Below are 26,092 nucleotides of genomic sequence, written 5' to 3' on the forward strand. Positions count from 1 at the left end.
ACACACACACACACACACACACACACACACACACACACACACACAATTATGTCACTTATGTGTGTGTGTGTGTGTTTATACAAAAATATTTTTTTAATTTACATTTCTGCAATTTTGTGTAAAAAGAAAAATACACATCCTTTATATATTGACACAAATGTCCTGTAAATGGAAAAATATTTTTAAGAATCTGGAATACATCCTGTATGTAGCCATTTTCAAATGACATTGCTTTGTGTGTGCACGCGCGCGTTTGTGTGTTTACCTCTCTCTTTGGTGAAGATGCATCGCTGGCGTTGCAGTTTGTGCTGTCGCTCCACCACTGTGTCCACGAAGTCAAACTTGAAGCACAATTAATCAGGAACAACTTTTACGAACATTTGTGCTTTTAAAACATGGCAGCGGGGGGGGGGGGGATTGAATGTGTGTCAAGAGAGCAGTAACATTGAAATGTTGCATCATTTGTCTTCAAAGACTTGAAGCTAAAAGTGCTCCGATACCGCAGCACCGATGCTCGTCTTGTTATCCGGTCGATGGCGTTTCACATTGTGTGTTCGCATTAAGCTGGCGGACTTTCGTAGGACAAAGTGTGAATTGGTTGAACGTGTAATCCTCTTGGTTTCGTTTGACAGTAAACCTCAACTGGTAATGACAATCAGCAGCTTGAACTTGACCAACTGCTGCCGGTTCGGAGGTCGGTTGCCACCATCGGGCGCTTGTCCTCTGATGAAAGCGTTGGGCCAGCAGAACACACGTGGCGATCTCCACACATTCATAGTCAGCTTCTGCGGTGGCCATGTTTTCAATCGTGGGGGATTTAAGTCGCGTAACTTTGAGGTTTGAATCCCCAAAAGTTGCTGAAACTCAAATCTGGAAATGCCAAGCGGATCCTCCAAAAGTTGCACAGCTGCAAGCGTGACGTTACCTGAGCGTGAAGGAGGCCCCTGGGTTCCAGACGCCACACGTGGGAGGCGGCGTGGCCGTTGTCTTGGTCTCCCCGGTTCTGGTTCTGCCGGCCCAGAAGCCGGTCCAGACGCAGGAAGCCGAGCGCGCACATTTTACCGCCGTCGCGCCAAAACACGTCAACCTCCAACTCGCGACACTGCGCCGTCAACACACGGTTCAAACGCTCATGAATAAGAAAGTGCATAGCCTGAAAAGTTCACACATTTGGGTGGTTGAGTGTGCCTTGTCAAGAGGCAGCGGCGCACGTGGCCTCACCCGCTCCAGCGCGAGGCAGAAGGTTTGATCCCAGGTCAGGCGGCCCAGCGCCGCCCAGCGCGTGCGGCCCACCACTCTGCCGTCCAGCCTCAAGGTGGCGCTCGTCTCTGCGAGAAGAAGGGCGCATCGGTCAAGCTCAGTAAGTCTAGCGCGGTCCCGTCCGTCCCGTCGCAGGTCATCGTTTTTGCGTGGTGTCGCAATGTGCCGGGCGTCCGGCGACCTCAACTGGAGGACGTGCAGCAAAATGAAGAGCAAGAAGGAGAGACAGAGAAGGTCCCCAACAACACTACTCGCTGTTTCCGTGGAGCCCGTGAGGATTGTTGTATGCCGTTTCTATGTGTGCCAATGAGCGCAACAGCTCTGCTCACATCCGTTAAGTCGTCGACGGAGATTGACATTTTAGGTTGGCATGAGGCAACAAAATGTTCAACAAAAATTCTTTAACAAAATGCCACGTTATATAGAAAGCAATCTTACCAGAAAAGTCATTCTTAGCATAGCAAGTTCAAAATAATTGACATTTTCGAAGGGGGAAATCAATCACGATGTATCACACGAATTAGGTTGAATTTTTACAGAGGAAAAAAAGACACAATGGTGCGAAAATAAATTCTGATGTTGTCCAAATTAAAAATTTACATATTACACAATTAAGGTCAACACTGGAATTTAAAAGGTCGTCCTTCAACAATTTCATTGCAGCTCTAAAACATCTTCATCGAATCTCAGGTGCCTGAAAAGGAAGAAATAAATATCAAACTCATTTATATTCATAAAACGTCTCACCAGAAGTTGTGTGATCAGCTGGAGAAAACAAATCTTCACATCCCAGCAATCTGACCTCCAACCTCCCTGGGGGAAAACAAAAAAAAAAAAACAAAAACAGGAAATGAAGACCAAATGAGATCATATTTGAAAAAAAAAAAAACAACAACAAAATATTGACATATTTCAAAGTAAAAGCTTTGCTCCTCCTCATCACAGCTAGATAGTGCAGATACAGAAACATGCTGTGCTCCCGATGAGGTGCCAGAAACAAGGATTTGTCCCCCCCCCGTTACATCATCAGCGGCTGGCGGCTGATTGGTCGGACAAGATGACACAAGTCCTCTCACTTTGTTCATATGCAGTCCGTACAACAGCGTCTTCCTGTCATAGCGGATGTACTATCAAAAATGTGTCAAATAGTAACATTAAATAAAGCATACACATCTTATATGTTACAACCCATGTGGAAGAAAGATTACAAATCCACCATTTACTTTCGATTGTCTTTTTTTAATACCATGTTTTTCATCATTGTATAGTTTTCATAATTTAATTTAGTAGTTCCATTTTCATTTTTTTCAACGTCTTTTTATGTTTGGACAATTCAATTTATTATTTTGTAGAAACAGTTTTTGTTTTAATTTTTCAAATTGTTTTGTCAGGTTTATATCATTATAAGTATTTCATATTGTTTATATTGTGTTGTGGTTGTTTTACTTAATTGTTTTACAATATTTGATGTTTTTATACTATTGTATTAGTATGTTTTTATTTTACTTTTTCACAAATGTTTACATGGTATACATTTTTTGTTTTTACTATCCAATTTAGTTGTGTTGTTTTTTTTTTATTATTTAATATTCTTATCTTATTATTTTGTCATTTCAAAAATATGTATTGAATATTGTGTTTATTATTTTATCATTTTGTTGTTTTTATTATTTCATATTTTTAGGTTGGGTTTTTAAAACATATTTTTTCCATGTTTTTAAAGTTTTCATGTTTGATCCAACATTTCTACAGTAATGTTTTTTTTTTGTTGTTGTTTTTTTTTTTAATGCTGCAATGTGAGTTCCCACCTGTCAGCGAGGCCGGTCGGCTGGACAAGATGGCCGCCGAGCACCGACCTTGGTCCGAGTGGGCGTCGGTCCTCAAGGGCGTGGCCCTCTTGTCATCCCTCAGACACGCCTCCACGGATGCCCGCAGGAGACGCAAACGCTGGGACGAATGGTTGCGGCGGTTCTCAGCCTGTTGTCGAAAGACACCGACGGTGATGTGCCGCCGACAACCGAGCACCTGAACCGTACCTCCGAGCGAGCCTCGCGCTCCGGCGACGACACGCCGTCCATTTGCGCCAGCACGTCCTCGGCCAGCCGCAGGGCATCGTGCTCGCGTTGCGTGTAGTGATGCAGCTCAGCCAGGCGGACGTCCGCTTCGGACGTTCCTGAAGAAGGAGCCACAAAGACGTGTTGCGCTTCAACGCAGCCCAACTGCACTCAAAGTCAGGCGACTGATGGATGACAACAGTATGAAAACAGGGGTGTCGAATTCATTTTTGTCGCGGGCCGCATTGTGGTCACATTTTCCCCCGAGGGCCATTTTGACTGTGAAACCGGATAAATGTTTCATCACCTCCTCGAATTATTACACATACAGCACACAATTAATGGATAACTAAAGTCAAGGGTAGTAGTTCATTCAACTCTTGTTGAGGTTACTGCCATAACATGAGAAGAAAATTGCAATATCCCAACATTTTTATTTATTACGCATGACAAGTTTAAATTTGGGGACAGATTTTAGCAAGCGTCATGGAAGTTGAACTGTTAGATTTGCTTACGTGGGCCACATAAAATGAAGTCACAGGCCACATCTGGCCCCCGGGCCTTGAGCTTGACACCGATGAGTTAGCGGACCCTATACTCGGATGCCAACAAACTAGCATTCTAGCAGGATACTATGCGAATATGCGAACAAGCTAGTTGTTAACAATTTGTTTACATTGATGGTATTCTATTGTTCTCGTATGCTAACAGGCTAGTTCCCGAATAGTCATATGAAGGTATACATAATATGTATACCTACATATATAATATCACTAGCACCGGGCCGAAACCTTTTATGTCAGATTTTGGGAAATTTCAATTTTTTTCACAAATCTATTCTATTGGTCAGTCCACACGTGTGGGTTTTATTTATTTATTTATTTTTTTTACAAATTATTGATGAAGCGAAATGGTTGAAAATGGCTTGCTCTCTTTGGTGACGCAACGTTCTTGGTTGAACAAACATGCATTGCTGGAAGAGGTTCCAGCACCCGCCGCGACCCTGTTCAGGAAATGGTTGGATGGATGAAAAGTTTACATTGTGGAACATTTTTTCATCCACATCGCGCAGCCCAACTCAGCACAATATGCTTAAAAAGGCGTTTATTTCATCTTTTGATTGACTTTTCGGAGTCGTCTTGGCCTCTTATTAATTATTAAATTCTCTATGTTAAAATCAAATAACCTGAATTCAACTTTATTTCTCTGGGTCCTTATTTTCAAATACTTATATTGTGATATACTTTCCCGTCATGTCGTCCAGCCGCAATCTTGAACATTTTAGGACGGATGGAACTAAATACCTGCATGCTCAGAGAAGTTTGTCATATTTCGAAGCGGACCTTGGTGCGCCGCGATGTTTGCTTCCTGGTCGTCTTGGCCGGTTCCGGCCTGCGCCACTTTGATGAGGTGCAGCCGGAGAAGCTTCATCTTGGAGCGGCTGTCCTGCAGCATCTGCTGAGCCGTGGAAAACATCGGTGCAATCCTGTAGAGCAGCCAGAACACATCAAGAAAGTTGTTTCGTCAAATCAGGTGTCGCCTTCAAGTACCGTCAGAAATCACAAACCGTATAAAGTCACCCAATAATTCTTTCGTTATGTTGCCTGCAAGTATCAGCTAACATTCTACCAGGTCAAGGGGGTATAAAATTGTAAATTTCCTTTGACGACGAACCTTTTACTTTCATTTTATATCTAAGGCAGACTTTGTGTCAGCTTCAGGGACAGTTTGAATCGTTGTCTTTCTTCACACGGTAGTTGTTTAATTACAAATACTGTACAAGTCTGGTGTTGCCTTAAGGGAAGGTAATAACTTTTCTCACACAAATGAATATCTATCTATCTATCTATCTATCTATCTATCTATCTATCTATCTATCTATCTATCTATCTATCTATCTATCTATCTATCGATCTGTTGTGCTGCCTTCGATGACAGTCTGAAATTATAGCTTTTGTTTCGTTACGTTTTCATCCTTCGATCAAGTGTTGTGTTTCCATGAGAGACCGTCCCAAAACATGGTTGCCCTCACACCACAGTCGTTTAGTTTGATTTTAACCCCTTGACCAATTCAGGCGTTCCCTTAGGGACAGTCTGAAATCTTAAATTTCCACGCCCCCCCCCCCCCAAAAAAAAAATTGTATAATTTTATCTCGCCTTTGGGGACTGTCTGAAATCACGGTTTTGCCTTTAAATAATCACTGTCTCTCTCTCTCACACACACACACACACACACACACACACACACACACACACACACACACACACACACAAAAAATGATAAAACAATGTAATAATAAGATGGCTGTGAATATAGAGAGCTTACCTCTTCGTGATGTTGTCCCTCCAGTAGGACTAAGAAATATGTCATCACCCTCGGAGAGAACAGTCCTGCCTCGCCACCTTCACTCTCCTTGAGAGCCTCCTCCTCCTCCTCAATCCCGTCTGCCTCCTCACGTCCCGCCGCATCCGCTTCCTGCTCCATCCGACAACACTGCCACAGCTAATCTGCTCTCCTTGAGGACGAGGAAGAGGAGGAGGAGGAGGATGAAGATGGGATGGGAGTTCTGTCGGGTGCCAGCACCGATCTGGCTTCGGGCCGGGCCGCATGTTCACATGAGAAAAGGCCAGAAAAAAACACGGGACACCTCATCAGGAACACCTTCTAATGAAAACACAATTGAAAGGAATGTCATGTTCATTTTGGATTTAGTCTGACCAGAAACATGTATGTAGCTCTGGAAAAAAAATGTTTGTCATGTGTGTTTTTTTTTTTTTTTTTAGTAAGATATATTTGATGTGTGGGTGTCTATTGTGCCTAGACATATACTTATACCAACATACGTACTTTACAAAAATATACATAGCTTAATTAAATGGCAGCAAAGGAATTAAACCCTGGGCGGCACGGTGGGCAACTGGTTAGCACATCGGCCTCACAGTGCAGAGGTGTAGAGTTCGATTCCGGCTCCGGCATTTCTGTGTGGAGTTTGGATGTTCTCCCCGTACATGTTTCCTCCCACATTCCATAAACATACATGGCAGGTTAATGGAACACACTAAATTGTCCTTTGGTGTGAGCGTGAATGGTTGATCGTTGATATGTGTGCCCTGCGATTGGGTGGCAATCGGTTCAGGGTGTCCCCCGCCTACTGGCCGAAGACGGCTGGGATCGGATGCAGCACGCCCCCGACCCTTGTGAGGATAAACGGTTCAGTAAATTAGTGTATTAAACCGTTTCTGCCGCATGATAATTTAATGGGTTTGTGCTGCGCCTCGTGGTGTGGCCATCAGGGGGCAGTACACTAAACAGATTTGATAATGAAATAAAAGAAGACCGTTGCTCCTGGCTGTGATCACGAGTCGATTTTCAAACCAAAAAACATTCATTTTGGTACAATTTTTTACAGAACATTTATGGGCAGTACACTGTAATTGGATCTTGATTTGATTCCTATGTTCTTTTTATTATCCGTCTTTAAGTTGCATTTCAAAACTAATAACCATTGTGGTATATTTTGCCACATTTGGATGTGGCTAATGACATACACAACCATAAAGTCAAAACCGGAAGAAGGCGTGTTGTTTTTATGTATGAAGGGATGGACGAAATGGCACAACTTCTACAGTAAGTCGCAAACGGTCATTACAGCTGGCTGGTCTGGTGTTGAGGGACGGCCTGAAACTGTAAGTATCATATCGATTTCCGCATTCATCTGCCATATTCTACCACATTTTGGTGTACCTCATTAAATACGTAAAGACGTGGTATGAAGTTTGTTTTTGAGTCACTACTTCAGTCTTGTAAACCTTTTAAATTGACAGATGAAACGTTGCCTCAATCACCTTGAAACCACAGGGACCTCTGAACCTGAACTTAGATTTGGTGTATTTTTGCAACCGTTTAATGTACCAAATGAGCTGTGTAAACATGAAGTGACGACTGGAAGCAGGGCCGTGTTGCCGTTCCGTGTGAAGTGACTGACGAATGTAATTAACGTGGCCACTTAAAACAGCAAAGCCTTGTCGCAATTAGCCCTTCAAGGCAACCCGCGGCTGACGAGCCCCATTAAGAAGCTTAAATAGGCGGCAGGCAAGGATCAAGTCATAAAAGACACATCATCGATCCGCATACGTTGACTTGACGTGGGGAAAGCGTCGTCCTTTTTGGGGCTTACGTTATCACATTTTTATTGTGATTTTTATATGAGTTAGCCGACAACGTCTGGGTGCGATTTGTGGGGGTCTAGGGATGCTCGGACGGGGCCCTATTTTGAGAGGCGGAGTTCGGCCGACTTCCTGACTGGTGGGCAGGCGGCAGCGGCGAGCGGGAGGCGGTTCTCTTGGGGGCGGGCTTCTGTTAGTAGTGCGCGATACTGAAACATATGTCATCGAGGCCACACCAAAATGTGTGTCGTCAGTTTCACCGATATCAATACGGATTGGTGCTAATTCTATTTCCTTTTTTTTTTTCCTTTTCGGGGGTGGGGGCGCTTCTTTTCAGATACTTGCTTTAATTTCCTACGTTATTAATTACAGGATGACTGTACTTACTTGTATTATGACTTTTGAAATCTTCTGTGCAAAGTTTATGGTTAAATACAAATCACTTTATTTTCCCGAATAAAAGTCTTTGTGCAGAAAGTATTTTCTGAGTCGGAAAATTATTCACTGTCATTTTATTAAAGTGCATGGAATTGTTCGTCAATCGATCTTTTTTCATCACTCATGACAAAAGAAGCAACACAAATGATTTCTACTATATACGTCTCCATCTGTTGCACATATTTTTCAAGCTGTTGAATGTGTGTTCAGGAAAAAAAACTGAAAGAAATACATTAATTACAACTTTGTGTGCTTTCTACTGTCTTTGTTATTAATTTCTTGTTTTATTGTTTGTTGTACGAATTATTTTTGCACCATATACAGCACTTTGTAGACAACAGTGGTTCTTTTAAAGTGCTCTATAAATACATTTGAGTTGAGTGAAAGAAACAAAGTATCGATCTCAAGCAAACAAGACAATGCTGAAACAACCTCAAATCATTACTACTCGAAATTTCTTGAATAAGAAGATACAGTGGTATCACCATTGCCATATCCTTAAAAGATTTGCGATGCCATGCCAAAATATTATATCGTGTCTGCAGATGATCAGGACTTCTGGTCTTAAAACTCACTTGTATATTCTTTGGCATTTGACTCAGCATGATTCAAATTTGTTCTTGGTTTTGCTGTTCGGTGCTTTCTACCGTCTTTGTTACCGATTTGTTGCTTTACTGTTGTATATGTTAGTTGTTCCATGTACAGCACTTTGTATGCAGCGATGGCTGTTTGAAAGTGCTCTACAAATACAGTTGAGTTAACAAAAATCCTCATGATTCTGCGCCAAAATGCCTGAAGATCTTTGTGTACTTGACCTTTTGATTGTGCGTTATATATCGACACGCTTGAGACTTTTTATTGTTGACACTAAACACAATGCAGTGATTCAATTTTTTTGTTTCAAAAAATGTCACAACCTGAAAAAAATACACAGGTAACAGGGCACTTCAATTTTGGTTTTGGGAATTGTAGTTTACTTTATTTCCAATATACTTTTTTTTTTTTTTTTTAAATCTTGCACTCAGCAAATACTTCATGTAGAGAAAGCTAATTGTAATAATGAGTAAAAACTCACAAACCTGTTCTAAAAAAAAACCTAAATAAATACAATGTGTTAAAAGTCAAACCAAAATAAAAACTATAATGAAAAATCCAAAGCTATTATATTATTATTATAGTATTAAGAAAATACACATTTAAAACATCATACTCAAATAGATTTTTTTAGAATTAAAAAAGGTGAGCAGAGGGCAATAAATATATAGACAATGGTAAATGAAACGCAAATAAAATAACAACTTTTATTTTTAATTGCTAACAATTCCTTTGGAACACAAACAACACGTCGATGTTTTGTTCATCACGCCGGTATCAGCTCGTATCAAACGCAACGTGGTCGACGTCTGGTATCGATTCTCCTACCAGCGTCTCCTATCTTACTTTGTGCGGGCTCGCTCACTCACATTGTGTGTGCGCGCACGCCAGGAGCACGTTGGTTGCTTTTTTTCCTCTCATCTCGCCTCAACTTTACGCCCATTGAGCCGCGCTCTCGTTCTCTCTCGAGAACAAAACCCCCCGCGACCCCGACCCGGCTTCTTATTATTTGCTCCCCTCGCGACCAAACATGTCGGCCTCGGCGGCAAAAGTGAGTAAAAAGGAGCTCAACTCGAACCACGACGGAGCGGACGAGACCTCCGGTAAGCGCCATGGCGGCCTGCTTGTTTCACCGCCATTTTCCCCCCCTCACTTTCTTCCCCGCAACGCATTTTCCACGCGTGCCCTCACTGCGCTTTTGTTCGCGCGCCTCGTCTTTCGTGGGCATTGGCTCGGGCTTTTGTTCAAATTCGACCATTTGGCCTCCGCTCGTTCGCACTGCGGCTCGTTTTGTTAGCTTAGCGTGCTGTTGTCGGGCACGGGGGAAGCCATGTTAACCCCCCTCTTCCTCCTCCATTTAGCTTCGTTAGCTGGCGTTTGAGCCTCACGAGTTGGTCTTGCGTGCATTTACTTGCGAGTTCATTGCGATTTTTGAGACCATTGTGACGTTCCACGAGCGCCCAAATGAAAGCAGTCCCTTTCATTTGTTGGCGTTTTGCTCGCTAGCGCGTGTGCTAGCGTGTTGTTGATGTAGTGGTTACCTAACGCTATTCCGACGACGTTTTTGGTTGCGTTTAAAAGCAATTTGTAAAAATGCGTAATTCACTAGTTTTCCCCGCTAAGGAAACGGAGAGTAGCGAGATAAATTAGGGGCTGAATGATTCTTTCGGCGGGGTTCTAGCTCCCTAGCTAGCTCCCACGGCTGCGTTGCACTCGGAACAGTCGAGTCGTGTGTCCCACATTTAAACCACGCGGCCTCGCAGGCGGCCAGCAGCCGGCAGGAAACAACGAGCCACAAATCCCGCGATTGGCCGTGAACGCAACCTTGCGTGTGCCTCTCCTCCGCCGCCGCCACGTTCACGGACCTAAAATGTATTTTCCGGAGAAATCCAACGTGCAATTTTCTAACATTGTTTTCTTTCGCCTCCAACAGAGAAAGAGCAGCAAGAAGCTATCGAACACATTGATGAAGTTCAAAATGAAATCGACAGGTAATTGAATTGTTTAGCCGCCCTCCCCCAGGGTGCGTACATGATCCCCCCCTTATTTTGTGTTCACAAGCAGCATGAATAAGCACAAAGTGAGAGGTTTGTTAGTTACTTTTTAATATCTGTAGAATGGATATCGAATGGTGTTTTCCACTAACAATTACTTGGCTAAATTTGTACGCACGAAAAGAAATATGCAAATGCAACGCTACCATTGAAAAAACAATACCTCTATTCTTCAGAACAATAATTTTGAATTATACCACCATTTACCTGCACTAACTCCAACACATTTGTAGCAATTTCCTATCCGGAAACTACGAGTCAACACAAAAAAGCCTAGCCAAAACTAGATTTTAGTTTTAAAAATAATGAATGCACTAGAGTCAAAGCGGATTGAAATGTCCTTACTGATATTGAACTTTTCAAACTGCTTTTAAAAGTTTTGTTTAGAAAAGTTTCGGTTTGGAATTGAAAATGAATGGCACACTACAAAATAGTCCTGTCAGTCAGATTTGTGAAGGCAAATGATCATTTTGCTTACCAAATTAACCTTGGAAAATCACTTATCACCTTTAAGATGAACAAAGCAAAACTTTTACTTTCAATAATCACACTTAATGAGAGTTTCAAGTAGCCTTTCGAGAGGAGAACCTTGACCGAGCTCATAATTGATATTTTATGGCAAATAGTGTTCCATGAACACAAGTGCAAAGAAAAAGGTTATTTTTCTAATGAAGTTAATTGAATCAGTTAAAAAAAAAAATCTGAATGATTTTTGGCGTTTTTCTGATCACATGGGAATTGTGTTGAAATTATTTTTTTTTGTGTGTGTGAGCAGGTTGAACGAGCAGGCCAGTGAGGAGATCCTGAAAGTAGAACAGAAGTACAACAAACTCCGCCAGCCGTTCTTTCAGAAGAGATCGGAACTGATCGCCAAAATCCCCAACTTTTGGGTCACCACATTTGTCAACCATCCGCAAGGTCGGGACGCCGAGCCGCATGATCCGACGGCTCCCCCGCTGCCGCCGTAGCCTTTATTCACGCCATTTGAAATTGTCTCCCGCAGTATCTGCCCTACTGGGGGAAGAGGATGAGGAGGCGCTTCACTACCTGAGCCGAGTGGAGGTGACAGAGTTTGAAGACATAAAGTCAGGTTACAGAATAGATTTTGTAAGTACATCTTGAAGTCATTCTCACCCTTGGCACAAAACGGTGGCGGCCTTAACACCGCGCTTGCTTTTCTCGCAGTATTTCGACGAGAACCCGTACTTTGAAAACAAAGTCCTTTCCAAAGAATTCCACCTGAACGAGAGCGGCGACCCGTCTTCAAAGTCGACGGAAATCAAATGGAAATCAGGAAAGGTAAGGCCCAAAGTGTGCATACCCCATATGTATGTTTTTTTTTGTTTTTTTTTTTGGACGGCCCTATTGATATTTGGCAGTTGAACCGATTCATTTACAAAATAAATACTGAAAAATAGGGATTGAGAAGTAGTGATACTGGGTATTAGGACGGGCCTTATTTTAAGGTATCGGGTTAGCGCGGGCGTTGTTGATACCAGTCATCGATACTTCTATTAAGCCTGACATTAAGTACTCCTTTGCAATAGCTGTTGCTATACTACAGCAGTTTGACACATCAGTGAATCGTCTGCACCAGAAAGGGTGGTCTTTGCTCACAATTTTGTCGCTTTGTTAAAAGAAATTGAGTTTAAAAAAAGTTGAACATCCCTACTGAATGAGATCGCTCCTTTTTGAGTCCTCTGATGTTTACAATAATAAAGATTTGACTTACAGACGTTTGACTATTTTTCAATCCTTTGAGTGTTTAGCGTTACCTCAAATAATATTTTCAAAAAATAACTTTTTGGGCCAAGGTGTTTGAACATCATCATTTTTGCGGATTCGAGGTGAGCTAATATCTGCCAATAAATCGTATAATTTGGAGGCAAATATTGTAGCCACATTTGTGGTTGGTGTGCCCCTGCCGAAATAACAATTCGTTTGTGTTTTTGGGTAAGGACCTGACCAAGCGCTCAAGCCAGACACAGAACAAAGCGGGCCGCAAGAGGCAACACGAAGAGCCAGAGAGCTTCTTCACCTGGTTCACTGACCACGCCGATGCCGGTGCAGACGAGCTGGGCGAGGTCATCAAGGATGACATCTGGCCCAACCCGCTGCAGTACTACCTGGTATGTGCCACCCCCCTCACCTCTCCCTGAAAAAAACCACAGAACTGAGTGCTAAAGCGTCGCGGTCATCAGGTCCCCGACATGGACGACGAGGAAGGCGAAGGTGAGGAGGACGAAGAGGACGAGGAAGGGCTGGAGGACATCGATGAGGAGGGCGACGAGGACGGAGAAGACGACGACGATGACGACGGGGAAGACGGAGAGGTAGTAACAAGCGAGTCATTTTATTTTTGCCTTTTGTGACGCTAGCAACGACTAATTTGCTGATTGTCCCACGCAGGACGACGAGGGCGAAGATGACTGAGAAGCCCGGCCGCGCCCTCCTCGCCTTTCTAGTCCCCCATTTGCTTTATCACGTTTAGTCATGTTCGGGAGCAAAGGTTTATTTTTGCTGTTCATTTTTTGTTTTTGTCGTTGTTTTAAGTCCATGCGTGCGCTTCATTTTTGACATTCGGAAGCCTTCTCCTTCACCCGCGGGTTCCATTTTCTCTCTCTAAAGAAAAGGCCGGCGGCACTTTTTCTCCCCCAATTGTGAGTATACGTACGTACACAGCCCCCGGGGTTCATCTCTCCTTGCTCTCTTGTTAAAGATATTACATAATAATAAATAATTGAGAAAAAAATAGAATCTCGTAGAATTTGAAGATACTTCCCACAGATGTGCTCCTGTTTCCAGGTGTGGTGAGAAGAAGCCATGGTGTAGTCACCTTAGCACTAGCAGACCTCATCATTATCTTTTTTTATTTTTGGAAGATTTTTTTTTTCTTCCCCCAACAGCTCATTCCTTTCATGTTAATTAAGAGGGAGGGGAAGCATGTTGGCTACTAGTATGGGAGGGAGGGTAAGTGGACCGGGGGGTGGGGGGTGCAACAGAGTGGTTATTTTGACACCATTTCTATGGGACATTTTTTTCGTTTGTTTTCATTGTATTGTTTTACAGATATCCATGGAATTTGAAATGACATTTTTAATAAAGAACAAAATGGGAAAAAAAAGCTTGTAAATTTTGGCCCCCCGCCCAATGCTCACTTCATGGATATAAAAAAAAAAATCCCGGCTTCACCTTCCTTTTTCCGCTCAACGGTGGGGAAAGAAACTGTTTGAGGTGTAAACTTACTTTTTGATTCAATAATAAAATGTTCATGTGTATATCCACGTGTGTGGGAGTGTTCAAACACAGTAGTCAGCTGATGAAGGATTTGGGGGTGATGAGCAGGCTGGAGGCAAAGTCCTCACTCAGCAGGCGTTTTACAATGAGAGCTAGGAAGGTCTGGTCTGAAGATTCGAAGGCTGACGACGTGATGGTGGCAGGCCAAGAGCTCGGCTGGAAGGCCCAACCTTGAAGACAAAACTGCTTCGTGACTGCAAGAAAATGCTGTTTGATGCGCAAGAACGTCCCCGCTGAGAGTTTAAGACAAATGAAAAGTGGTGAATAGTATGATTTTAAACTTTTTCAAAATACTGTTTATCATGGAAATATTTACACTTTCCTTTCAGGATTGTTACTGAATAGAAAATTTAATTTAAATTTTGCATTAAATGTACATTTTGTATGTACAGACAACTTTTTTAATTTGAAAATACATTTTTCATGGCATTTTGATTGAAACATTTTGTTCGTCTCTATTTCCTTTTCAACACGAGCAGCGGACGTAGATATGGCCTCGACCCACCTAAGTGCGCCCTGCACTGCGGACATGAGGCCACAGTCCAGGAGAAACCCGGGAACCAGGAGAAGTGCCTCTCTGCCGGCCACCGCTTGTCCACGTCCGCCTTGCGGAAGGTGACCACTTCAAACTGGAGGCCGTGCGGGTTCTCGAACGTTTGGATGCGTATACGCCGACCTCCGGGCAGCGTGTGATTGCGGCCTGACAACGCCATGCGGCTGTGCACGGTGCCGATGGTGTCCGAGCTGAAGGCCAACTCGTGTCCGCACTCCCGACACAGAAAGAGAGTGTCGGCACTGGTCGTTTTCCCCGCCTCGGTGGCGGCGGCACACGCCGCGGCGGGCCGGCACGCGGCAGCCACAAGTAGAAACACACACGAGATTATTTCCATTTTGTGGACGAGGCCTCAGTGCGATCGAGTCAGTGGCGCATGGATACAACCGTCGCCAGGCACCTACCGCGGGCCGTTAGCACCATTTGTTTTTAGCATTGACAACTGTAATGCCGAAGCAATTAACCACTCCCCAAAACTTTTGGGTTAATTAAAAAAGTCTCTTTTGACACGGCACGTTATGCACGCGTTTACAAAACATCCACAGGTTAACGATACGATTGTGTGGACTTTTAGTATTGTTTTATGCTAGGTCATACCCGGAAATGAGTAACTTCCCTCTTTTTTTCCGTACCGAAATCTTTATTTAATCATGTCAACATTTACAATTATTGCAAATAAACATACATAAACAACAAACGAAACTACAAATAACCTTAGACAATAAAACATACAAGGCGTCTCGAGTAAAAAATAACAGAAAACATTGATCCACCATTTGCCTCGTTAACTGCGTAATGTGCATCATGACGTTTGATTTGATGCTACTGCCACTTCCGGAAAACCACGCGCGGTCATTTGAAGTGCAACGTTTGATTAATATGTTAAAAAAAACACAATTCAGCCCACATTTTTTTTTCAAATTGTGAATTGGATACCTTTGAAAACATCCGTCTCTGACTGTAGCAGTAACTACGGGCAACAACGATCAAAATGCATATCCGCCAATCACTGAACCAGATTCTTGAAATCAACCAATCAGAGTGCGCATATGTTTTCCGCACGACCAATCGGGAAGCGTTGGTTTGTCGCTCCGAACACTTGATGGAAGAGTTTGCTCGTAGTTGTTACTTTTACGTTTAAAAACATGTCTTCTCGTCGCGCAGTGATGCTTTTTTTTATAGAAAATAATCTGAGAGGTTGTTTCTTTTGGTAAAACGTGTAATGAGGTTCAGTTTGACATTGGGGAAAAATGAGAACGAGACATTCTCCTTCTCCCGTTCACGTCCACGTCGTGGAGAGCACACCCGTGCATGTTCACATGAGAAGGAGCCCCAACAGGACCCCGCAGGTGAATAGAACTAGAAATACATCTAATTGTATCAGATATTTTTAATTTATCACACATTCTGCATTAATTTGTAGTTTGTTTATCCACCAAGACCATGTAGTTGGTCATATAGTCTCCTGTGGTAGACGAGTACTACGGCGGAGGAGACGATTACTGTACAAGATTAGACGACGATAGACTGGACCACAGGTGTCAAAGTCAAGGCCCGGGGGCCAGATCCGGCCCCCTACGTCATTTTATGTGGCCCGCGGGAGCAAATCATGTGTGTCAACTGTCCTGATTCCTGCTGAAATCTGTACCGAAATGTAAAATTTTCATGGGTAGTAAATAACGTTGAGATTTTGCACCGGCCCTCCGAAGGAAGCCGTAACTCCGAAGTGGCCTGCGACAAAAAATGAGGTTGACACCCCTGGACTAGAGACTATTACTGTAGGAGAGCATGGAACCCGTAGATGAGACCATGCTGCACTAGAGTAGTAGACTCCTACTAAATTAGACAATGTTAGCCTGAACTATTACTGTACAACACCTATTTTGACTAGGCTTTAACTTTTCCGGACTATTGTAGACTAGACTAATACCGCAATAGACTAACATATAATCAGCAATTACTAAACTACATTATGCTAGACCAGACTATTACAATACTATGATAGAGCAGAATATTTTAGACTGCTGTTGCTTTGATACACTGGGGCCGGGAAATTATTCCATTTAATCTATCAATGTTTTTGGCGTCGTGATCACATGGATTAATTTAAAAAAAAACCAAATTAACTGTCCTCATTATTGCTGTACTAGACTCTGCCTGACAAGACTGTTCCTGTATTAGATTAGATTAGTATTGGGATAGACTATGTTGAAAATTTTATTCAACCTTTACTGTATTAGACTTGACGATTGTTGCATTAGACTTGAATATTACTGTACTAGACCATCTCAGGATCGACAATTCCTGTCCTAAACTATGGTTGCATTTGTTGTTGTGCAGGAGGGGAGTAGAGATTTTCAGGTGAGAGGGGAGCGTGGGAGATCTACAGGTCGAGCCCCTTGGATCCCTCCCGGAATCTCGTCTTGCAGACGAGATCAGGTCTCTCTTTCAGATTGTTTAAACATCAGCATACTGTATGATGTATGTCTTATTTGTCTTGTGTTTTTAATGTCGTTTGTGCAGAGAAGCCGAGTGCCGTCAGAGAATGCTCGGCGGGAAACTGATGAGCAGGACGATGACACCATGACGCTGAGGAAGAACCTCAGCCTGCTGCTCAAAGAGCAAGAAAACAGCCAGCGTTCAAACAAGTAACACGCAACGAACGATACACCGAGTAGTGCTAGATTATGCATGGATACACTTGTACGAGAACAACCTGTGCTAGACTCTACTGCACTCTGCTAGTCAAGTCGAGTCAAATTAATTAATAGTGCAATAGCGGGTGTGTTCTAAAAACACTACTTGAGTAGCCTACTTGTAGGGTGAACTATACTGTACTTGACTATTGCTCTGCTGGACTACAGTGCTACTTGACGAGAGTATGCTAAACTGTCACTGTACTAGACTATCCTACAGTAGACAAGAAGGCCCGGGGGCCAGATCCGGCCCCCTACGTCATTTTATGTGGCCCGCGGGAGCAAATCATGTGTGTCAACTGTCCTGATTCCTGCTGAAATCTGTACCGAAATGTAAAATTTTCATGGGTAGTAAATAACGTTGAGATTTTGCACCGGCCCTCCGAAGGAAGCCGTAACTCCGAAGTGGCCTGCGACAAAAAAATGAGGTTGACACCCCTGGACTAGAGACTATTACTGTAGGAGAGCATGGAACCCGTAGATGAGACCATGCTGCACTAGAGTAGTAGACTCCTACTAAATTAGACAATGTTAGCCTGAACTATTACTGTACAACACCTATTTTGACTAGGCTTTAACTTTTCCGGACTATTGTAGACTAGACTAATACCGCAATAGACTAACATATAATCAGCAATTACTAAACTACATTATGCTAGACCAGACTATTACAATACTATGATAGAGCAGAATATTTTAGACTGCTGTTGCTTTGATACACTGGGGCCGGGAAATTATTCCATTTAATCTATCAATGTTTTTGGCGTCGTGATCACATGGATTAATTAAAAAAAAAAAACAAATTAACTGTCCTCATTATTGCTGTACTAGACTCTGCCTGACAAGACTGTTCCTGTATTAGATTAGATTAGTATTGGGATAGACTATGTTGAAAATTTTATTCAACCTTTACTGTATTAGACTTGACGATTGTTGCATTAGACTTGAATATTACTGTACTAGACCATCTCAGGATCGACAATTCCTGTCCTAAACTATGGTTGCATTTGTTGTTGTGCAGGAGGGGAGTAGAGATTTTCAGGTGAGAGGGGAGCGTGGGAGATCTACAGGTCGAGCCCCTTGGATCCCTCCCGGAATCTCGTCTTGCAGACGAGATCAGGTCTCTCTTTCAGATTGTTTAAACATCAGCATACTGTATGATGTATGTCTTATTTGTCTTGTGTTTTTAATGTCGTTTGTGCAGAGAAGCCGAGTGCCGTCAGAGAATGCTCGGCGGGAAACTGATGAGCAGGACGATGACACCATGACGCTGAGGAAGAACCTCAGCCTGCTGCTCAAAGAGCAAGAAAACAGCCAGCGTTCAAACAAGTAACACGCAACGAACGATACACCGAGTAGTGCTAGATTATGCATGGATACACTTGTACGAGAACAACCTGTGCTAGACTCTACTGCACTCTGCTAGTCAAGTCGAGTCAAATTAATTAATAGTGCAATAGCGGGTGTGTTCTAAAAACACTACTTGAGTAGCCTACTTGTAGGGTGAACTATACTGTACTTGACTATTGCTCTGCTGGACTACAGTGCTACTTGACGAGAGTATGCTAAACTGTCACTGTACTAGACTATCCTACAGTAGACAAGACTATGCTAGATTAGACTATGTTTGACCAGACTATCTTGGACAAGACTAGTTCTAGACGGCTTTAGACTATGCCAAAGTATTACTATTAGACGAGAATAGACAATCAGCTAAACTATGATTAGATGAGACAATGCACAACTCGACTATTGCTATACTAGACTATTTTGAACAAGACTATTCCTATGCCAGGCTATTTAAGTAGACTATACCATTGCTTTGACAGAATAGGCTATGCCAGACTATTACTAGACTACACCTGACTATGAGTTCTATTACAATTGTAGAATTTGAAAGACAAGTACAATACATTGACTATCGGAATACTACTCGATCATAGAGTCTACTCTATGTTAGAATGGAGTATTTCCCTGCTAGACTAGACTATTACACCAGACCATGCCCGCCTGTCTATTTAAGTACTTGACTAGAATATGCTTGACTCGTAGACTAAACCATACAAGACTACTACCGTACAGGCTGGACTATGACTACGCTCGTGTAGACATTACGCGAGACTACGAAATCTTCTAGCTCTGAAGGAGATTTGTATGCACGTCAGTGGACTGGTCCCGCCCGCAAAGACGGAGGTCCTGCTGCGAGCTCTGGTGGAGGCAGAGGTGGATGGCGTGGCGGTGGCCAACCAATTGACCTCCTTCAAGGAAACCCTGGACAGTCTGGCTAAGGTAATTTGACCTTTTGGCATTGGACGTACTTCCATGTGGCAAAATTCAATTTGCATCAGTCGTAAACAAACTCTTCTATGGCATTTGACCAAGGCGTTATTGAGAGCATAGGATAACCAGTTTGAATGATGATTCTAGTCTTCTTCTCTACCGCCCTAGTTAGAATGTATGACTTGTCAGTTGAAAATAAGATCCTATTGGAGATAAATTTTAAATAATTCACATTTCAACATGTAAGTTGTCACTGACTCTCTGTCATCCAGAAGTACCTTGGCACCTATTGTTTAAAAATATGATGGCAAGGTCTTTATACGGTCGATGGCGGCAGACACTAACAAGATGGAGGTGGGTTCCGCAGGACAGGCACCCATCCAAACGCCAAACGTCCGCACTCACACGGCAGCGGCAGCTTCTCATAGAGAAGATGGAGATCTTTGACAACACCAACCACAGCCTCAGGGACCTCCTCAGAGACTGGAGTCATCACCAGGTACAATCAGTGTTTTCAAGGCGTAAGGTTCTAGACTATGCTAGAATAGTCTACGACGAGGCCAGACTATGCTAAACCATTACTTTTACGATCCTAATCTGGGATATATTGGACCAGACTTCTAGTCTAGTAGAGTAGAAGACCAGACTATGCCACAGTAGACTCCAATACTTGAATATACTACACTAGACACTCGATAGACTAGACAAAATAGACTACTGCAATATGCTGTTCTTGACCAGACCCTGCTCTCTTATTGCTATACAACACTGAACTACGGTAAACCATTATTTTAGTTCACTCCACCACAGCTGTACTCGTCTAGACTATGCTTGAGTGGAGCAGTCGTAGTACAGTACGACTGAACGTGTTCTTCCTCCTTTTAGCAGAGCGAAGCAGAGAGACACTCTGAGGAGAACGAAGCATTCAAGAGGAGGTTGGCCGACGTCGAGGCTGAGAATATAGTGAGGATCTTAACCATCACTATGACCGGAACGACCAGAACATAATCAGGACCGTGACCATAATCACAACTTGAACCATCAACCGAACCATCACCACCACAAGCAGCATCAGCACACCTATGACCATCACCTTGCTGTGTGGAACGCGTTCAGAGAACAGATGCTTTGAAATTTTTGTGTCTCCCAGAGACTTGTGTCCAAACTGTGCAGCAAGGAGAAAGAAGCTTCCCAGCTCACAGAGTCATTGGAGTTTGAAAAGGTCTGGAAATACTTACGAAACACCTTCCTAACATTACAGTATCGGCTTTGCTAGTCCGTTCTAGACTAGACCGCTGCTATAGGAGACTATACTGGAATAGGCAACGGTTCAGAGTAGAATACTTGATGACGAGAAGAGGCTACGCAAGACGAGACCACGAGGTGAAACTATTGCGTAGACTATGGACTAAATCATGGGAACAACTGGACTATTGTTAGAGTGGACGAGCCTATTACTAGACTTGACCAAACTATAACTATACCAGACCAATACTATATTTTACTAGATTATCAAAAGACTATGATGACTAGACTATTACTAGTCTAGACTATGTACAAACTAAGACTAGACTGTAAGTATCCATCTGCAGGTTAGACCAGACTATGATAGACGATAACTTTCCAAGAACTGGAATAGGCTGGAATAAGATCAACTATATAAGATTTAAGAACTCCATCCTTGTCTAGACTCGACCGGACTATTTTATTGCGTCGTAGATTAGTTGAGGACCACTGGTCTGTTACACGAAGCATGTTACAAACACATTTGGTGAAATGCAGAAAGTGTGGATGCCCACATGTTTATCTCTCTGTCTTCCCTGTCAGGACCATGCCAAGACCACGGAGGAGCTGTCCAGGATCCTGGCATCTACTCGGGACCATTTGGAGTCTCAGCTCAGTCGAGTACAAGCTGAAAAAGCCACAATGGCCGCTCAGCTGCAGGTCCACTTTCAAATTAAAATGCACGATGATCAACCGCTCCACGATGCTAGGCTAGGCTAGGCTAGGCTATGCGATGATGTACCAGACGATACGACACGAGACTCAATGACACAAGACTTGACCATCCTTGACTAGGCTAAATTTAGCTGTGCTATTAATCTGGCATAGACCAGAATGGTCTACGACCAGACTGGACTACAATAGACGATTCTATGAAAAAGTACTCTTTTAGACCAGAATATGACAAATTATAATGTATTCATATGAAGCTACACTATTCCTATTTTGACTACCCTAGCCTGAACTAGACTATGACTAAGTAGACTCAACTGGACTAGTCTATCGCCATATACTAAACTCCAGCCTTTTCTAAATCAGCATCTACAGCAGACCTACGAGCAGCGGCGGGAAAACGACGATGAGGCAGCCCTGGCGATGCTTACCCAGCATGCCGAGCAGGCCGAGGAAGCGTCCAGGCAAATGGGAGTCAAACTGCAGGAGAAGGTACGCAAGAAAATATACAAGACTGCATTATTACTTCACTCGGAAGTAGTGCCATTCTAGACTCTTACAATACTAGACTATCAAATATATATACAAGACTGCGTTATTACTTCACTAGGGACGAGTGCCATTCTAGACTCTTACAATACTAGACTATCAATATTACTGGACTATTCTCAATAACACGAGTACAAGTCGAGACTATGACTAGACGAGATGCTGCAAGAGAAGGTAACCGGGATCACCTTCCATTGCTTTTGAAGGAGTCCCAACTGGCGCAGGCATTGTCCACGTGTAGCGAGCTGCGTCTGCGCATCTCAAAGGAGGCCGCGGCCAGAAGTCAGTTGGAGGACAACATCGCGGCCCTCAAATTGTGAGTACACGCAGTGCCATACCATTCCATTCGACGAGACAAGATTACGACTACCCTAAGCCGCTGACTGTACAATGACAAATATACCCGTACAGTACAGTATAGCATATTCGACCATACTATGGTACTCAGCCTCTGCCAAGGAGGTTAAGACATCGACTCAACATGTCAATTAGTTATGACACGCCGGCTTGGCCATCACTGGCTGCAGACGATCACATGACATTGCTTGTCCAATCAGTGCTGGGAGAAATTTAGTTCGCTCGGTCGTCAACGTGTGTGACTGTCGTGCTAGTATAGAATTTGTAAAAAGTCATATTTTTGTTTTTTCATTGATGAAGGGTTCAGTGAACGTGCATATGAACTGGTTGGGTTCGGTACCTCTAACAAGGTTAAGAACCACTGTACTAGACTATGCCAGACTAGACGATTGCCGTATTGGAGTATGATAGACGGGACTGTCTTTTCCCTTCTCTCAGGCAAGTGAGCGAGTGGAACGCTCAGCATCACGTGGCCGATGAGCGAAATCGCGGCGAGAGGGAGGAGCTCCGAGATCAGATCCAGCGTTTGAGTGCCCAGAACACCGCCATGGTGCTTGACAAACAGTCCTTGCAGGTATCGGACGTCACGGCAATTCGTAACAGGCCACGCAGGTAAGCGGATTAAGGGTTGTGTTTTCATTCAGGCTCGGGTGACGTCCGGCGAGGAAAAGCTGCGAGTCGCTCAAGAGGAAACGCGGCATCTCAGGGCGTCGTATCAAAAACAGGAAGCTGTGTTGGAGAAATACAAGCGAAGGGTACACGACACGGATCTGTCAATCGAGGTTTCACAAGTACGGGCAGGAGTTGTAGCATGTTAGCGTGCAAATTTAAGATAATTTCGAGTGTACTGGACTATCCTAAATTGTACAACAACTATAAAATAGACACTGACAGACGATCCAATCCTAGACTGGATAAGACTGTCCGATTCCAGGTGACAAACTACACATTGACAGACAAGGTTATCCTGTAACATGCGGCACAATACTATCCCATCCTTGCCAAGGCTTGCTTCGACTTTCTTAACCCGCACTTGATCGTGGCAGAGTATTACACTCGCCTGTGGCAAAGTCGACTAGACCATCTTGGACTGGACCGGAGCATAGCAGATGGACCAAACCGGATCCGATGTCTGTCAGGCTCAGCAGGCAGACCTGCAGTGTGAGGAGCAGCGCCTGAAGGTGGACGAGGTCCAGCTGGAGGCTCGGCAAGCCTTGGCGGCGCAGGAACGGGAGCAGGAGCAGCTGAGGAAGGAGCTGCTGCGCCTGCGCCAGCTGGAAACGCTTCCCGAGCGCCTGCGCAGGAGCGAGCAGCACCTGGCGCAGGCGCAGCAGGAGGCCGACGCTCACCAGAGGAGGAACCTGGAGCACAACGCCGCCCTTGCTGAAGTCAGACACAAGGTACTGGAAGGATGGCCCAGACCCCTGGAAGCCTTCAGGCGGGTGTCCTCGAGCTTGCTTTGGCTTTTCTAGGTGTTTATGGTCTTCCTTTGTGTCCCAGAGTTCTCTTTATGCAAGTATCTGGGTGCTCGGGATCTTTCTGTATCTGGTGGATGTCTCCCTTTGGGCCACTCAGGGGTTTTTTCGTGTGATCTTCTAGTTTATTGGGTGTTCCGAGCTTTCTTTTGATGTTCCCGGTCCTTGGATGGTTTGGATTTTTGGATGTCCTAGACTTTGGATGCTCTCAAACTTTGGAGACGCGTGGTCTTTGCATGTGCTCGAGACTGGAATATTTCTTCATCTGTGTTGCTTTTCAGGTGGAACAACAAGGCACTCAGCTGGAGACGTTCCAGCGTCGGAACGTGCTGCTGCAGGAGGAGAACAACGTCCTCATAGAGAAGCTACATAACCTGGAAAGGTAACAACAACTTGCTGCTGCCGCTTCCTGTCACACCGTCTGCTACTTTTTGGGTCCTGGAAGTGTCTCCTTGTCTTACGGATTGTAATATTTTGAGGGCTTAGAAGAATAAAATATGTACAACTGGGACAGACTGCGGCACGCCTGCCACTTTTGTGACAATACCGGTTAAGATTGTGAAGAATAATAAGAAAATATATGAAATAGAGAGCGGCATGGCGGTCGACTGGTTAGCGCGTCGGCCTCACAGTGCAGAGATACCGGGTTCAATTCCAGCTCCGGCCTTCCTGTGTGGAGTTTGCGCGTTCTCCCCGTGCTTGCGTGGGGTTTCTCCGGTTTCCTCCCACGTTCCAAAAACATGCACGGCAGGCTGATTAAACACTCCAAATTGTCCCAAGGTGTGAGCGTGAGCGCGGATGGTTGTTCGTCTCTGTGTGCCCTGCGATTGGCTGGCGACCGGTTCAGGGTGTCCCCCCGCCTAATGCCCGAAGACAGCTGGGATAGGCTCAAGCACCCCCCCCGCGACCCTTGTGAGGATAAAGTGGATTCGAAAATGGGTGCATGGATGAAATATCATCACCATGTGTGTGTGTGTGTGTGTGTGTATTTTCCTGCAGGAAGCTGGAGTCCATGCGTGTGGAAAACAAGGAGATGTGCGAGGCGCTGACCCTGAAGGAGGTCAGCGCGCATAGCGTGGGGGAGCAGCTGGAGCAGAAAAGCCGCGAGAACGCCGTCCTGGCCCAGCAGCTGCAGCGAACCCTGGACGACGCCCAGCAGCAGGCCCGCCAAAGCATGGAGAGAGTCCGAGACAAGGAGCGCCGCTCGCAGTCCAAAGCCCTCGACCTGCAGGAACAGCTGAGCCGGGCCGAGGCGCAGCTCAGTCAGCTGCACCGCAGCAAGGAGGAGGTGACCTCCCGTCGCCCGACCCCCGACCGCCTTTCCGAGGCCGTTGCCGTGAAAATAGCCGGCGAGGTGCTTCGGGTGGACCGAGTGATTGCCGAGCTGTTTAGTTAGTTGTCAAGCTGACGAGGTGATTAGGGACTGTCGTCGTTAAGAGGGCGTGGCTCGTTGTCTCGGTAGTTGTCTGGAAAGCTGTCAAGGCCGTTAGAGCGGACAGAGTCGCCCCTTGCGGTACGTGCTAACGAAGTTAGAGCGTAATCGTTGTCAAGCTGCTCGACAAGGAAATTGCGGAGGTGGTTGAAATAAATATTGAGGAAATCAAGGTTGTTGTCTCGCTAGCTGAAAAGGTAGACAGACGTCAAGGACGTTCTTAACGTTGTTGTCAAGGTAGCTGTTGAGGTCGTTCAACGAGTTGTCACGATCGTCGTCGATATAGCTCAGCTAGTTGTCGGGTTAGTGAGGATAGTCGTCGCATTGGTTGGTGAGGCGCTTCCGGCAGTTGTCAGCGTCGTTCGTTTTTCAGGTTGCCGAGGAGGCGGCGCGAAATCAGGTGACTTTGCGCAGGCTAACGCCTGGCGACGTGTTCCCTTTCTGCAGATGGAACGTCGCTTCCAGAACCAACTGAGGAACCTGAAGGAGCGTCTGGACCAGTCGGACCAGACCAACCGCAGCCTGCAGAACTACGTGCGCTTCCTCAAGACCTCTTACGGGAACGTCTTTGGCGAGACTTTCCTCCACAGCTGACGCCCAAACGCAACAGACTTTACCCTCGAGTTCTCCTTTCATTTTGAGTGGGAGGGAGGGGGTACCACAAATAAACGTGTCCACGTGCCACACGATTTCATTTTGGTGCGATTTCCTTCCTCCCGTTTATAGTTGAGACACAGTCAGCAAGGTGATCGGTTCCCGTGTTTTGGGACGATGGACGAGCTCATTCCAAGAAAACCGCAGGACCAATCCGAGGTGAGTTTGGACTTCTTCAGTTCAATATAATATTGAATATAATATCGCCCCCAAATAGATTTTAATAAGATAAAAGGCTTTGGGTTCGAAAGAATATCAAATCATTTGAAAAAGTAA

The 26,092-nt window shown here is 44.5% G+C and overlaps 3 protein-coding genes across 6 annotated transcripts in view; 2 read left to right on the forward strand and 1 right to left on the reverse strand.

The window, feature by feature from the left end:
- LOC109515565 (serine/threonine-protein kinase N1-like) overlaps window positions 1-5,985 on the reverse strand; it is a 9,520-nt gene extending 3,535 nt beyond the window's left edge. Inside the window, exons 1-8 of the mRNA XM_019869422.1 lie at window positions 5,641-5,985; window positions 4,619-4,800; window positions 3,297-3,433; window positions 3,069-3,237; window positions 2,008-2,073; window positions 1,222-1,328; window positions 926-1,102; window positions 246-341 (exon numbers count right to left, since the gene is read on the reverse strand). Of these exons, the coding sequence (XP_019724981.1) occupies window positions 246-341; window positions 926-1,102; window positions 1,222-1,328; window positions 2,008-2,073; window positions 3,069-3,237; window positions 3,297-3,433; window positions 4,619-4,790 (924 nt within the window). The 5' untranslated portion in view covers window positions 4,791-4,800; window positions 5,641-5,985. The remainder of the gene's footprint in view (window positions 1-245; window positions 342-925; window positions 1,103-1,221; window positions 1,329-2,007; window positions 2,074-3,068; window positions 3,238-3,296; window positions 3,434-4,618; window positions 4,801-5,640) is intronic.
- A 3,383-nt stretch (window positions 5,986-9,368) lies between these two features.
- On the forward strand, window positions 9,369-13,845 carry LOC109515647 (protein SET). The gene is made up of 8 exons (XM_019869576.1): window positions 9,369-9,616; window positions 10,447-10,504; window positions 11,343-11,485; window positions 11,571-11,674; window positions 11,753-11,866; window positions 12,526-12,696; window positions 12,769-12,900; window positions 12,977-13,845. Exons 1-8 carry the CDS (start codon window positions 9,544-9,546, stop codon window positions 12,998-13,000), a joined length of 819 nt encoding a protein of 272 aa, XP_019725135.1. The 5' UTR covers window positions 9,369-9,543; the 3' UTR covers window positions 13,001-13,845.
- A 1,457-nt stretch (window positions 13,846-15,302) lies between these two features.
- On the forward strand, window positions 15,303-26,062 carry odf2a (outer dense fiber of sperm tails 2a). Of its 4 annotated transcripts, none has more exons than XM_019869538.1 (16): window positions 15,303-15,766; window positions 16,758-16,856; window positions 16,941-17,065; window positions 19,279-19,402; window positions 19,761-19,892; window positions 20,279-20,356; window positions 20,544-20,615; window positions 21,221-21,337; window positions 21,716-21,841; window positions 22,105-22,214; window positions 22,694-22,829; window positions 22,900-23,010; window positions 23,395-23,655; window positions 24,012-24,112; window positions 24,730-25,018; window positions 25,610-26,062. In XM_019869538.1, the coding sequence occupies exons 1-16, from the start codon at window positions 15,668-15,670 to the stop codon at window positions 25,754-25,756; spliced, it is 2,127 nt and encodes a 708-aa protein (XP_019725097.1). In that variant the 5' UTR covers window positions 15,303-15,667; the 3' UTR covers window positions 25,757-26,062. The 4 variants fall into 4 exon arrangements, with proteins under 4 accessions (XP_019725097.1, XP_019725113.1, XP_019725105.1 ...); XM_019869554.1 differs by having other exon boundaries at window positions 21,725-21,841; XM_019869546.1 differs by having other exon boundaries at window positions 20,282-20,356.
- The last annotated feature ends 30 nt before the right edge of the window (window positions 26,063-26,092 follow it).

The sequence above is a fragment of the Hippocampus comes genome, unplaced genomic scaffold (genome assembly GCF_001891065.2).
Source record: "Hippocampus comes isolate QL1 unplaced genomic scaffold, H_comes_QL1_v1.1 scaffold679, whole genome shotgun sequence".
Classification (NCBI taxonomy): Eukaryota; Metazoa; Chordata; class Actinopteri; order Syngnathiformes; family Syngnathidae; genus Hippocampus; species Hippocampus comes.

Excerpts from the sequence above, each read along its gene's own strand:
- LOC109515647 (XM_019869576.1), top strand. The coding sequence starts at position 9,544 with ATGTCGGCCTCGGCGGCAAAAGTGAGTAAAAAGGAGCTCAACTCGAAC. Across the intron at positions 11,675-11,752 it reads CAGGTTACAGAATAGATTTT|TATTTCGACGAGAACCCGTA; the intron begins GTAAGTACATCT and ends CTTTTCTCGCAG. Across the intron at positions 12,901-12,976 it reads ACGACGGGGAAGACGGAGAG|GACGACGAGGGCGAAGATGA; the intron begins GTAGTAACAAGC and ends TGTCCCACGCAG.
- odf2a (XM_019869538.1), top strand. The coding sequence starts at position 15,668 with ATGAGAACGAGACATTCTCCTTCTCCCGTTCACGTCCACGTCGTGGAG. Across the intron at positions 16,857-16,940 it reads CGTCTTGCAGACGAGATCAG|AGAAGCCGAGTGCCGTCAGA; the intron begins GTCTCTCTTTCA and ends TCGTTTGTGCAG. Across the intron at positions 20,357-20,543 it reads ACGTCGAGGCTGAGAATATA|AGACTTGTGTCCAAACTGTG; the intron begins GTGAGGATCTTA and ends TGTGTCTCCCAG.